Source organism: Nothobranchius furzeri, chromosome 7, assembly GCF_043380555.1.
Source record: "Nothobranchius furzeri strain GRZ-AD chromosome 7, NfurGRZ-RIMD1, whole genome shotgun sequence".
Taxonomy (NCBI): domain Eukaryota; kingdom Metazoa; phylum Chordata; class Actinopteri; order Cyprinodontiformes; family Nothobranchiidae; genus Nothobranchius; species Nothobranchius furzeri.
This window is the reverse complement of record NC_091747.1, coordinates 44,041,382-44,054,732: the sequence shown is the minus strand read 5'-3', so window position 1 is coordinate 44,054,732 and position 13,351 is coordinate 44,041,382. Positions and strand designations below refer to the sequence as shown.

General features: G+C 40.9%; 1 protein-coding gene across 2 annotated transcripts in view; it reads right to left on the bottom strand.

Moving 5' to 3' along the window:
• cdh7a (cadherin 7a) overlaps nt 1-13,351 on the bottom strand; it is a 200,161-nt gene that overhangs the window by 33,152 nt on the left and 153,658 nt on the right. For both annotated transcript variants that reach the window (XM_015975712.3, XM_070553097.1), the window contains one exon: nt 8,611-8,732. In XM_015975712.3, the coding sequence (XP_015831198.1) occupies nt 8,611-8,732 (122 nt within the window). The remainder of the gene's footprint in view (nt 1-8,610; nt 8,733-13,351) is intronic.

Genomic DNA, 13,351 nt, shown 5'->3' with positions numbered 1-13,351 from the left:
ATGTGTTTTTGGGTGTAAATTTCATCATGAAATTTCCATCTTTCCCCCTGGCTTCATTATGCAGTCTGAAGATGGGATCCCACTGGTGCACTTCAGTGTTGCCTAACAGAAGGTTGTCTGAATGGGATTGAATAGAAATTGGAATTAGTAGGAAATAAAAACAAAAATAACTTCTCTTCAGTGGAGGGTAAACAGCACAGTGATGGGGTGATGAAGAGGACAAACAGCAGGTTTCATTTTCAAATTAAAATGTTCTGTAAACTCAAGTTAGTTGGACAATGGCATTGATTTTGGAAAACAGTTATTGTGAGTTTTGATACAAATGCAATATCACAGATTTAATTTATCCCTACATAACTCTTAAAATGCTACAGATTGTAGCATCTAGAGTAAATGTATAAGGGTCTATAGTAGTCTATAGGTTTAACAGTATGAGGGTCGGCAGTAGTCTGCAGTATGAGTGTCCACGGTAGTCTACAGATCTGCAGTGTGATGGTCTACAGAATTCTACAGGTGTACGATATGAGGGTCTACAGTAGTCACTATGACGGTCTACAGTAGTCTACAGGTTCAACAGTAATAGGGTTTACAGTAGTCTGCAATATGAGGGTCTACAGCAGGGGTCCTCCATTATAATGGTCCGGGGCACCTTCACTGCTCTCACGTTGCTGCTGGCTGTTCATTACACCAGCATATTGAGGACCACTGGTCTACAATAGTTTACAGGTATACAGTATGAGAGTCCACAGTAGTCTATAGATCTACAGTATTATGGTCTACAGAATTTGACAGGTGTACGATATGAGGGTCTACAGTAGTCAGTATGACTACTACAGTAGTCTACATGTTCAACAGTATTAGGGTTTACGGTAGTCTGCAGTATGATGTTCTACAGAAGTCTACAGATCTTCAGGATGATAGTCTACAGTATTTTACAGGTATACAGTATGAGAGTCCACAGTAGTCTACAGATCTACAGTACGATGGTCTACAGAACTCTACAGGTGTATGATATGAGGGGCTACAGTAGTCAGTATGACGGTCTACAGTAATGTACAGGTTACACAGTAATAGGGTTTACGGTTGTCTGCAGTATGAGGGTCTACAGCAGAGATCCTCAATTATAGTGGCCTGGGGCAGCTTAGCTGCTCTCACGTTGCTGCTTGCTGTTCATTACACCAGCATATTGAGGACCACTGGTCTACAGTATTTTACAGGTATACAGTATGAGGGTCTACAGTAGTCAGTATGAGGGTGTACAGTAGTCAGTATGAGGGTCTATAGTAGTCAGTATGACAGTCTCCAGTAGTCAGTATGAGGGTCTACTGTATTTTACAGGTATACAGTATGAGGGTCTACAGTAGTCAGTATGATGGTTTACAGTAGTCAGTATGAAGGTCTACTGTATTTTACAGGTATACAGTATGAGGGTCTACAGTAGTTTACAGATCTTCAGTATGATACTCTACAGTATTCTACTGATATACAGTTTGAGGGTCTACAGTATTCTACAGGTATACAGTATGAGGTTCTACAGTAGTCAGTATGAAGGTCTACAATAGTTTACAGGTCTACAGTATGGGGTCTATAGCAGTCTACAGGGCTACAGTAGTCAGTATGGTGGTCTACAGTAGTTTACAGATCTTCAGTATGATACTCTACAGAATTCTACTGGTATACAGTTTGAGGGTCTACAGTATTCTACAGGTATACAGTATGAGGTTCTACAGTAGTCAGTATGAAGGTCTACAGTAGTTTACAGGTCTACAGTATGGGGTCTATAGCAGTCTACAGGGCTACAGTAGTCAGTATGGTGGTCTACAGTAGTTTACAGATCTGCAGCACAATGGTGTAACGTACCAAAAGGGTCAATTTTCACCTATATATTGATCAACATAGTGACCTTTCATCTACAGCAGGGGTGCCCAATCCTGGTCCTTGAGGACCGGTATCCAGCATGTTTTAGTTTTAATTCGGCTTCAACACACCTGATTTCAATCAGCAGGTGATTAACAGGCTTCTGCAGAGCCTGATGAGATGCTGCACAGTTAATTCAATTAGTTTATCAGGTGTGTTGGAGCAGAAAAACCACAAAACCTACTGGATACCGGCACTCCAGGACCAGGATGGGGGGGGGGTGCCTATCTCCAGCGGTCAATGGACAATCAGGCAGGCGGGGGTTCAATCATGCACACACACACACACACACACACACACACCTAAGGACACTTTGGACAGACCAAACAACCTAACAGTCATGTTTTTGGACTGTGGGAAGAAGCCAGAGTACCCGGAGAGAACCCACTCATGCACATGGAGAACATGCAACCCAGGCCGGGAAGCGACCCCAGGGCCTTCTTGCTGCAAGGCAACAGCTCTAACCACTGCGCAGCCCTCTAATCATTACATATAATTTTTCTGTTTATCAATTTTTCATGCATTTTTACATACAGAAGCCAAACCAGTGTGAGGGTCTACAGAGGTCTACAGATCTCTGGTCACTGAGGTGGTTAAAAAGCTCCTCTGTGGCAAGGCTCCGGGGGTGGATGAGATCCGCCCAGAATTCCTTAAGGCTCTGGATGTTGTGGGGCTGTGTTGGCTGACTCGGCTCTGCAATATCGCGTGGACATCTTGGGCAGTCCCACTGGCCTGGCAGACTGGGGTGGTGGTCCCCTTATTTAAAAAGGGGGACCACAGGGTGTGTTCCAACAACAGGGGGATCACACTCATGAGCCTTCCTCGTAAGGAATATTCAGGGGTTCTGGAGAGGAGGGTCCGTCGGATTGTTGAACCTCAGATTCAGGAGGAGCAATGTGGTTTTCGTCATGGCCGTGGAACACTGGACCAGCTCTATACCCTTAAGGGGATCCTGGAGGATGCGTGGGAATTAGCCCAACCAGTCTACATGTGTTTTGTGGATTTGGAGAAGGCGTTTGACCGTGTCCCTCAGGGGGCCCTGTGGGGGGTACTCCGGGAGTATGGGGTACCAGGCCCTCTGATACGGGCTGTTAGGTTCCTGTATGACTGGTGTCAGAGCTTGGTCCGCATTGCTGGCAGTAAGTCGGGCTCGTTCCCAGTGAGAATTGGACTCCGCCAAGGCTGCCCTTTGTCACCGATTCTGTTCATAAACTTTATGGACAGGATTTCTAGGCACAGCCAAGGTGTGGAGGGCATTCGTTTTGGTGGCCTAAAGATCAGGTCTCTGCTTTTTGCAGATGATGTGGTCCTCTTGACTTCATCAGAATGTGATCTTCAGCTTTCGCTGGAGCAGTTCGCAGCCGAGTGTGTAAAGCAGCTGGGATGAGAATCAGCTCCTCTAAATCTGAGACCATGGTCTTGATTTGGAAAAGGGTAGAATGCCTTCTCCGGGTCAGGGATGAGGTCCTGCCCCAAGTGGATGAGTTTAAGTATCTTGGGGTCTTGTTCACGAGTGAGGGAAAACTGGAGCGTGAGATAGGCGGATTGGTGCTGCATCTGCAGTGATGCGGGCGTTGTACCAGTTTGTCATGGTGAAGAGAGAGCTGAGTCAGAAGGCGAAGCTCTCGATTTACCGGTCGATCTACGTTCCTACCCTCACCTATGGTCATGAGCTTTGGGTAGTTACCGAAAAAACGATTGCGGATACAAGCGGCCAAAATGAGTTTTCTCCGAAGAGTGGCTGGACTCTCCCTTAGAGATAGAGTGAGAAGCTCGGTCATTCGGGAGGGGCTCGGAGTAGATTCGCTGCTCCTCCGCATCGAGAGGAGCCAGTTGAGGTGGCTCGGGCATCTGGTCAGGATGCCTTCTGGACGCATCCCTGGTGAAGTCTTCCGGGCACGTCCAACCAGGAGGAGGCCTAAATGTAGACCCAGGACAAGGTGGAGGGACTATGTCTCTCACCTGGCCAGAGAATGCCTTGGGATTCCTCCGGAGGAGCTGGCCCAAGTGGCTGGGGAGAGGGAAGTCTGGGCCTCTCGCCTTAGGCTACTGCCCCTGTGACCCGACTCCGGATAAGCGGATGAAAATGGATGGATGGATGGACTTTATATTTTTTGTTTGTTTTTTTTCATCATTGTGAAAACGATGTCTTCAGACTACATTCTCATGTCTAATGTCTGTTTATATGTTTCAGTTAGCTAGCATTATTGATAGATTTGGGTTATGAACATCCATTAGCTTACTAACAAAGCATTTGGGACTAAATCCTAAATCTGTAAAGTTATTTATCATAATTGGAATCCATTGCCACTCCACCTTATGACCGCATGCTTTTTATAGCTTAATGTGTTGAGAAAATAATTAATTTAGGCTTCAGTATAGTGTCTTGATGAAATATTCTATTAGCAGTATCCATTGATTTGCTAGCTTTTATCAGCTACAATATCACTTTTTAGTGAGTGTTTGCCTGATTTTTCTAGCTTTAAAAAGAAGCAATGAAAAACCAGTAAACCAAAAGGAAACTTGTCTAATTTCATTGCTTCAAAGTCTTTCACTGCTCCTCAAACAAACAACTCCTTATACACCAGTAGTCCTTTTGCTATTAAAAGTTTACAACAGCGATGGAAGCTCATTTAGACTGCATAACTTTCAGCTTGTATTGACAGAATTTAAATGCATCATGTCAACTTGCAGGATGGATAAGAACAAAGGCTATGGTCGACTGCAGCTTCTCGCTTTACAATAAAGGAGCCCCTGGATACTCCGAGGGGGGAACTTTGTAGCCCAGCTATCTCTAAGGTTAGGTAAGCAATCTGTCGGCTTCAGTTGAGTAATTACAGACCTGCTATACCTTTTCCTCCTGATGATGCTGTCATTGGCAATGGCTGCTGCTATGTCCCGCAGGCCAGTATGATTGTTGAGGAATGACTTCTGTTTCAGTTTGTGCACTGTAATTTATCAGGCTGGGGCCAAAATTAATAACTAAGCAACAACAAACGTGGTAAGATCTTTAAACAAAGATAGACTTTAAAAATACTTTTGAGCGGAATAGTTCTGAGCCAAGACTAAATGAATGTTTTAGTTCAGTGACGCAATGAAATGCATCCAAATTCTACATTTAGCTGTTCGTTAAAACAATGACTTACAAAGTCAGTGCTGCAAGAAAGTCATAAAACTCAAAACACCAGTGATCTCTTTGAAAAATTAACTTGACTGGTCAAAGATTATGCAGAAAGAAAGAAAATGAGCAACCTATTCTTTTTGCAAATCGTTTTCTATTTTTGTTCCCCTGCCCATGAACAATGACAAACAATCAGGTGACGTGAATGCAATGTAGAAAAATCTGCATTTCTTGCAAAAATACTGTTTGAATGCTGGATAGCTGAAACTAAGCTGAAGCTGCTGAACAGCTCAACTGAAGCTGAAACTAAGCAAAACTGTCCAAATGAACTGAATATATTGAAAGATGTAGAAGCAAAAAGCACCAACAACCAAGTAAAGCACAAAAAGTAAGTGCATAACAGAGAAAAATTATCCTAAACAGCAGAAAACTGAAACCTTTGACCATTGTATAAAAATCTGGACAGCTAAAATGTCTAAACACCTGATATTTCAGTAGGACAATTTTAACAGTTTTAATTTTAACATTTTGCCAAACTGTGAAATTAGCAGCATATGCTAAATTTGGAAACTGATTGCGAAGCTGCTGAACAGCTGAAGTGAAGCTGAAACTAAGCTAAACTGTCAAAATGAGCTGAATGTATTTAAAGATTTAGAAGCAAAAATCACCAACAAGTGTAATAAAACTCAGAATATAGGTGTAGAATGGACAAAAAAAATGCTAAACAGCAGAAAGCTTCAATCTTTGAACATTGATTAAAAACTCAAAAGTCGAAATGTTTAAACAGCTGGCATTTAAATGAGAATAGTTTAATAGGTACATTTTTACAATTGGCTGAACTGTGAATTTAGAAGCATTTACTGATATCTGAAGCTGATAGATTAACATATGTTCAGACTTGGTATGGAATTGATGAATGATTGGATGAATGAAATGATGGATGGACTGTTGTATGGATGTTAGATGGTTTATTGGATGGATGGATGGAAGCATGTATGGATACATATGTCGATGGATGGATGGATTCCTTAGGCCAAGCCACCCATGTGTGGGTGTGTAATTCCATTTAGCCAGAAGATGATTGACCTCGCTCAACCAATCAGGGAGCTGGGAGGGAGCGGGGCACTTTCCCACCTTCTAACGGTTCCTGCGTTCTGACTAGTGTTAAAATGTCAGATATGCTGCTAGTTTTAAGTGTATAGAGCTCAGAAAGATAAGAAACAGCAGTATGTTATAGGCTCAATATTGGGCTTTTCACATTTGGTTCAATGAGACTTGTTTGGGGATATCCTTATGCACCTGTGTTACCATGGTAACAGATGACGCATTTAAAATTTAATACATGATTCCTGAGACCAAGCTGGTCGATTTGACGTATCATATATGTGGGTGCTCGATCCTGCTTGGACAGAAAATGGTTGAACACTCTCAACCAATCAGAGAGAAGCACTGTTTTCCCGCCTTTGCCCCGGCTGTTGGAGACCTGCAGCTGTACTCCTGTTAATGAGAGAAGCCTTTACATATGTCCTTCAGAAGTAAAATTGGACCTGTCAAACTTCTCATCACCATTCGAAAAATACTGCACCGATTTGAAAAAATCAAAAAGCGTGGGCGGCAGAAGGCTTTGGTGGTCATGTGTGTGAAGTCTTGTGTGCCTACCACAAATGTTCTAGAAGATTTGAGGAGAACATTTCAGCTGTCTGTCGGCCACAGGTGCCTTTTTTTTAAAGGGGTTTAAATGGAGGAAAGCTGGCACAGTCCTCCTTCTGGGGCATGTAGCTCAAAAAATGTAATACCAACAGCAAAATCGAAGATATCAATTTGAAGCGGACAAAATAACCTAACGAATTTGAGAATATCCTAAGTGTACTTTAAAAGATGTGGTCGGTGGAAATTTGTGTTTCAATATTTCATAAATCATGCATTTAACAGTGCTCAGATGCTCAGATGTAATTTCAGACCTCTGACACGTCTTATCGCCATTCAAAAACTGCTGCACCTATTGGAAAAATTCATGGGTTTTTCATGGGGTTCAGTGAGACAGAATCAGGGTCTCTCCTCCTTCTGACATTTGTAGAGAAAGAACCGTAACACATAAGGGCAAAATGAAACCCATTCTGAAAAGCTGACAAAAATTCCTACTTTTTGAGATATAATTTGTTTTGGTACTCTAAACGGTCTGGGTGTTGGAAAAAGTTGTTTCCAGAAAATGTGAAGGTCAAAAGTTAGAGTGTGGAATTTTCAGGTTGAGTGGTGAGAGACATTTTTTTAAATTTTGAATATTCTCAAAGAAATTAACAAAACGACCACAATGTTTGGAGTACATTCATGATTTATAGCTCAAATCGAAGGTATATCCGTTAGATGCAAGCCAGTATGCGTTTCGTTTCAATGGACTTACGGTTTTCTCAGGACAATGCCAGAAATGGAGCAAAGGAGGGTTATTGCTCCTATCTCTGCCCATTATAATTTTTGTATTTTTTTCTGAAAATCTCAAGCCGTACCTAAACTTCTCCCTGTGATTTTAGAAAAACTGTAATAGATATCAAAAAGATTTTTTAACTAGTAATAGCTGAAAGTTTTGTGAGTTTGTTGAAACTTGAATGAAGTCTCTAGGTTAAAGTTAACCTTTAAGAGTAAGAGTTCTAAAAAGTGATAGGATTTAGCTGAAAATTGAGCAATCCCATTCATTTCAGTGTAACCAAAAATGCAAGAAAAAGCTGAATATCTCAAAAAGTATAAAATATTTTAATACCAAAAGTCATTGCCGGCATAAGCTGAACGAGCTGAACTTTTTGATACCAAAATTGTGTAAATAGTTGAAGAATTGTGAAAGTAGTTAAATGCCAAAAATGTACAGAAGCAGAATAATAAACTAAAAAGAGAAACAGGAAAACAAAAGTTTGAATGCTTTACAGCATTCAAACAATAACATATTTAAGAAGGCCTAAGCCATTTCAAATAAAAATGCATCACTCTGATCAATTGTGCTTACTCAGGGCCACATGCCTTCTTTAGACTTTGCTTCTTATTGTATTTTCCAAATGCCAAGAGGAGACAAATCACCACCACAAATACACAAGTCATCAGGCAACAATGGAGCCAAATGCTCAGGGAAAACGTGAGCATGGACACAGCTTCTTTACTGTTCTTTCTTTTCAGAAACAAATCTCCATGCCCTGAAATTACACTGGTTGCTGTTGCATAATATCCTGATGCATTTTCCACCCTGGTTCCCTGCACGATCTAATTACACTGGTATGTCTAGTCTCATCTAGTTTAAAAAGTGAATAGGAGAAACTTCTCTAATGAATGGCAACACCTACAATTCTTGCTATTAACTCTTAAGGCTGTGCCTCCTACTAATGATGTTGTCAACCTAGCAGAACCCCTAGCTACAGACAGGAAACTGAGAATGGTGCAGCTGTTTGGAGCAATAGGATATTTTTATTTTTTTTTAATGGCTGTGAGAATCAGCAGGCTGGCTTTGTGTGTCAAACTTCAAGGATATGCGTAGAGAGGAAAAATGAAGATGGTGCTACACTGACTACAGAGATGCTTCTGGGTCTTACCTGTCCAGGCATGGCATTTTCACACAGGGTTGTGTCGTATTCTATAGCAAAGACTGGGGCGTTGTCGTTTATGTCCAACACTGTGATGAGAGCAATGCCTTTCCCGATTTGGGCTGGGTCCTCTGAAACAGAAAACAAGTTGGTTAAATTTGCACTCTAACAATCGCTTTCCCAAGAGAGAAATTTAGGACAATTTAATTTGCATTTCTGCGTAAATGTAAAGAAACACGCAGGGCTGTAACAATTTTGCCAATATCGCCGTAGTATAATGGCCACAATATCGTGGCTGTGTCACGATATTGTACAGTACGTCTTGAGGTAAAAGTAACACGTTTCAGTCAGCTCCACAGGAGCATAGAAAAGTCAACTACATAGACCATGATCCTTTGCTTTTGTGTCATTGGCCAGCAGTGTTGGGCAAGTTACTTCAAAACTGTAATGCATTATTTATTACTTGTTACCCTCATTTTAAAGTAATTCATTACATTACAATATTACAGATTTTAAAATGTAAGGCATTACACTACTTTTGCATTACTCTGAGTTACTTTCACCAATACAACTTCAATATGGATCTGGTCATGTGATGCTCAGTGAGCTCATGACATATATGTGGAAAGTGATGTGGTGTCTGAGCTAGGATTGTTGTTAAAAACAGTCAGATATAATAACAGTGCTTTAAAATGATTGTTTGTAAAATAAAAGCAACAACAATCTGTACTCTCAACATGCTGCCATCTTATATTAACTGATCAGGGAGTGCGGTGGTGGGGGCTCCAAGCCTATATTTGCCTTGGTCCCCAAATGCCTTGATACGGCCCTGGATGTGGGACTGACTTCTGGGGTGATCTGATTCTATCACATGTATAAATATTAAATACTTATATATTATTGCTTTTCACTGGTAAAAATGTGTATTGGGGATAAATCTACCTACTTTTTTCTTTTCAAGCACTTTGTTTTGTTTTCTTGATTTTATTTGAATAATTTCCAGCCCTTTCTCTCTCTAACCTTCCTGCATGCTGCATGTTTTCTCCGTCTTCCAGAAAAAAAACTGTTTCCTAGACTTCCTACTTTCTAACGATCAGCCAAAGGGATCTTCACATGCGCGGCGCTCCAGCAGCAATGAGTTGAAATCACCGTGGTACAGATTATGAACTCAGCTGAGGCAAAGCACGTCAGAAAAGCACAAAATACTAGAGAATATGCGCTGATATGAACGATCGCAAGTGAATTATTTTGTTTTAGTGGAGCGATTTTGTGAATGTTGCAGCGGCCGCATGCAGGACGCAGCTGGAGTATTTGAGCCGTTGACTGTTGTAAACGCGCAATGAAATTTTCTCGGCGGATAAGATAAGATGCGGCTGGCTTGACCGCGGCTCACAAATGACGGCTCACTTGACCGCGGTCCGTTACCGCGTACGCTGCGTCCTCTCTGCCCGCAAAGCTGAGTCCATAAATGACGTAATATATGCAGATACTGGATCTTTCTTCGGGTTTCCCGCAATTTGAATTTTTAAGGAACACATCTTGATTCTGGGTTTAAAAATGCATTGTAATTACCGCGTTACTGACAATTGTACCGAGTAAATATTACCATTTTCTTTCCCTGTAATGCCTTACATTACCACATTACAGCAAAAAGCAATGCATTACAGTAATTAATTACTTTTGTACCGCATTACTCCCAACACTGTTGGCCAGTTCACCATTAGGAGTGCGTGCAGCCCACACAGCCTGGTATTTTTATTTATTGAATGGGCTGTTTAATAATGTCTTTATTTTGGCTGTTAATTCCGTACCTGTTTTGCCATTTTTAAAAAAAAAATATATATATATATATATTGAGTTGTTACTGGAATTTTGCACTTCATGTTTTTTCAGGCTGTTAAAAATGTCATAATGATAATAAAAAGAATGACAAATGTACTAAGGATGTGTTGAGATGTTCAAATTTGTGTACTCATGTTCAGGGCTGGACTGGGACAAAAATTCAGCCCGGGCATTTTGACTGGAGACCGGCCCATCACCTGTTTTTTTTTTTTGGAAAAGACATTAAGCCTTATGCTGTTTCTGACACACACCAACGTACACTTTCTTATTGGTAGTATTTATGTATCAATCTAATAAACGTAAACCTACACCATCCTTCCTATCCTGGTATTCTAAAAAGTAGGGTTGGGGGTAACTGATTATTTTTAAAATGATTATTCTGACGATTATTTTATCGAATAGTCGACTATTCTAATGACTATTTAGACGATTAATCTAGTGATTACTTTTCTATTGCACAATTAATAAAAACCAAAAAATTCTCAAATAAATTCCTCCAAAAAATTGATAAGTTGTTACTGTAAGAGAATAAACACTACAGGCCTTCCATTTTGTATAACACTGCTTTTATTGTGTTGCGGTTGTTTATGTTCTGGTGACGTGTAGAACTTGGGAGTGCAGGCTGCTGCCTGAGAGGTGGTTGGAGACGGAGTGTCTCCATGCTGCTTTGTTTTGTTCACTTATGTGCATGAGGCAAGTGGTGTTACGACCCTTCCTGGGGAGTCACGTGTTTCTCCTATTTTAACTGTAAATCCTTCTAGCTGTTATATTTATAACAAGAAACAGATATTCGGACAGAATATTTTCACGTTTATTCGAATATGATTGTGGAACACACCCAGCATCATAATAAATGAAGTAATATTTATGCCAATTTAAGCCTTTATGGGTGACCAGGACTCTGTGTTTATGAATGTGGAAGACACCCAGCATCCTGTGATGGCACTAATAACATCAAGAGATAATAAATAAGGTAATATTTAGGTCAATTTAACCCTTTACACGTGACCAGGACACTGTAATCAATTTTTGGCAAGGGAAATGATCATTTGTTGCCATTTTTGAGGTGTTTATGAATGTGGAAGACACCCAGCATCCTGTGATGGCACCAATAACATCAAGAAATAATAAATAAAGTAATATAGGTAAATGTAACCCTTTACAGGTGACCAGGACACTGTAATCAATTTTTGGCAAGGGAAATTATCTTCTTTTTTTTTTATTTTTTTTGCCATTTTTGGGGTGTTTATGATGATACAGTAGGCAGTATGAGTACAGTAACATCAACAGATAATACATAAAACCCTTATTTGGTCAATTTTAGCCTCCATGAAAATCTTAGCGATTCAATCACTTTTTGGCAAGTAAAATGCCATTTTAGTTGTCTACAATTAAATCATCAATAAAGAATTTAAAGATATTTTGAGGCATTTCTTATAGGTAAACGGGAGGGTGTAGTCTATTTGACAAGTGACAATCTTAATTTTATGTGCTGAAGTGCTTTTATCTTGTTACTTTTAAATAGAGCAACGTAATGAATAGCAACCTACACAGTGTCATTGTAAAGCCAAAGCTTGATCATTTTAAATACTTTTTTTCAAGTAAAAATGTGCCCCAAACTAGTTAACTGTGGCTCCATGTCAAGTGGACTAAAGAAAGGAAGGGGAAAAAATTAAATCGCTGGAGAATTGTTTATTTCCATTTATACAACGTTTACATTCAATACAGGGTGCCATTTTACATTGTTTATTTATTTTTTTAGTATCAAGGCTGTAACATAAAGAAAGCCAGTTCTTATCACAAAGTTTGTGGCACAAACCATCTTTCAATCGCAAATATTGCAAAAAGGATTAATATATCCTCATTGTGAACGTTTAAGACAAATAGCAACACTTAAAACAACTTCAGAACTGGAAAAACTAATGTGGCAAGGTGCAGAAAGGAGTGCCCGGGCGGGATTCGATCCCCAGACTCCCGGGTGAAAGTCATACGCTCTAACCAGTCAGCCAAAGGGACATCTCCTTGGCCAAGTAGCCAGGGCTCATCATCAATCGGGACATTGTGGATGCTCACACTGCCACATCTTCCTCCCTCTTTCCACAAGCACGTCCTCGTGCTCCCGCGCAGGGTGCCACAAACACTGCCACACTAATATCCGCGATAAACATCTGTTTAAGTACCGGAAGAGGTTATCTTTGCTTTCTGAATGTCCATATTGCTAGATATGCTGAGTTTTAGGGCGAAATCCTGGGGAATTTTGTCTAGAAATGCAATTACCTAACCGTGCGCGATCCCGCGGTGGCTAATCATTTTCTGGCAGTGAGTCAATTTATGGCACAACACCGGCTCGGGTTTCTCCTCCTCCTCCCTCTTTTCTTCTCCAACCTGTCGCTGGGCTGAGGCTCCATCACTTCCTAAATTGATTTTACTTGAACCTTCACTACCAAACAACTGTGAGATTTTAACACATGTGCCAGCATCAGCCTGAAGGGCCAGTTTCTTTTTTAGTCGAATTTTCTCCGCTTCTCCTTTCCGTTTTTTGTTCTCCATTTTGTTAAGCTCGTCTGTCTGTTTACTGAGATTCACAAACAACTGGCGGGTGCATCAGACCTCTGGCTATTGGTCCAGCCCAGAGTGTATTATTACCAATTGGCCAATCCACCAACTTTTACGAGGCGTCGCGTGGGGCGGCGCGGGCAAGTTGTCCGCAACAACTAGAGGCCAGGAAAAAAAAAAAAAAAAAAACAGACACCGGCCCATAAAAGATGAAAGGGTCGGCCCAGCGGGCAGTTGCCCGCTATGCCCTATGGTCAGTCCAGCACTGCTCATGTTCCAAGATGTGTAAACTGAAGTGTTATTGAGAAGGTTGTACTTTTAGTTTTTCACCACCAGAGGGGCACGCACACTA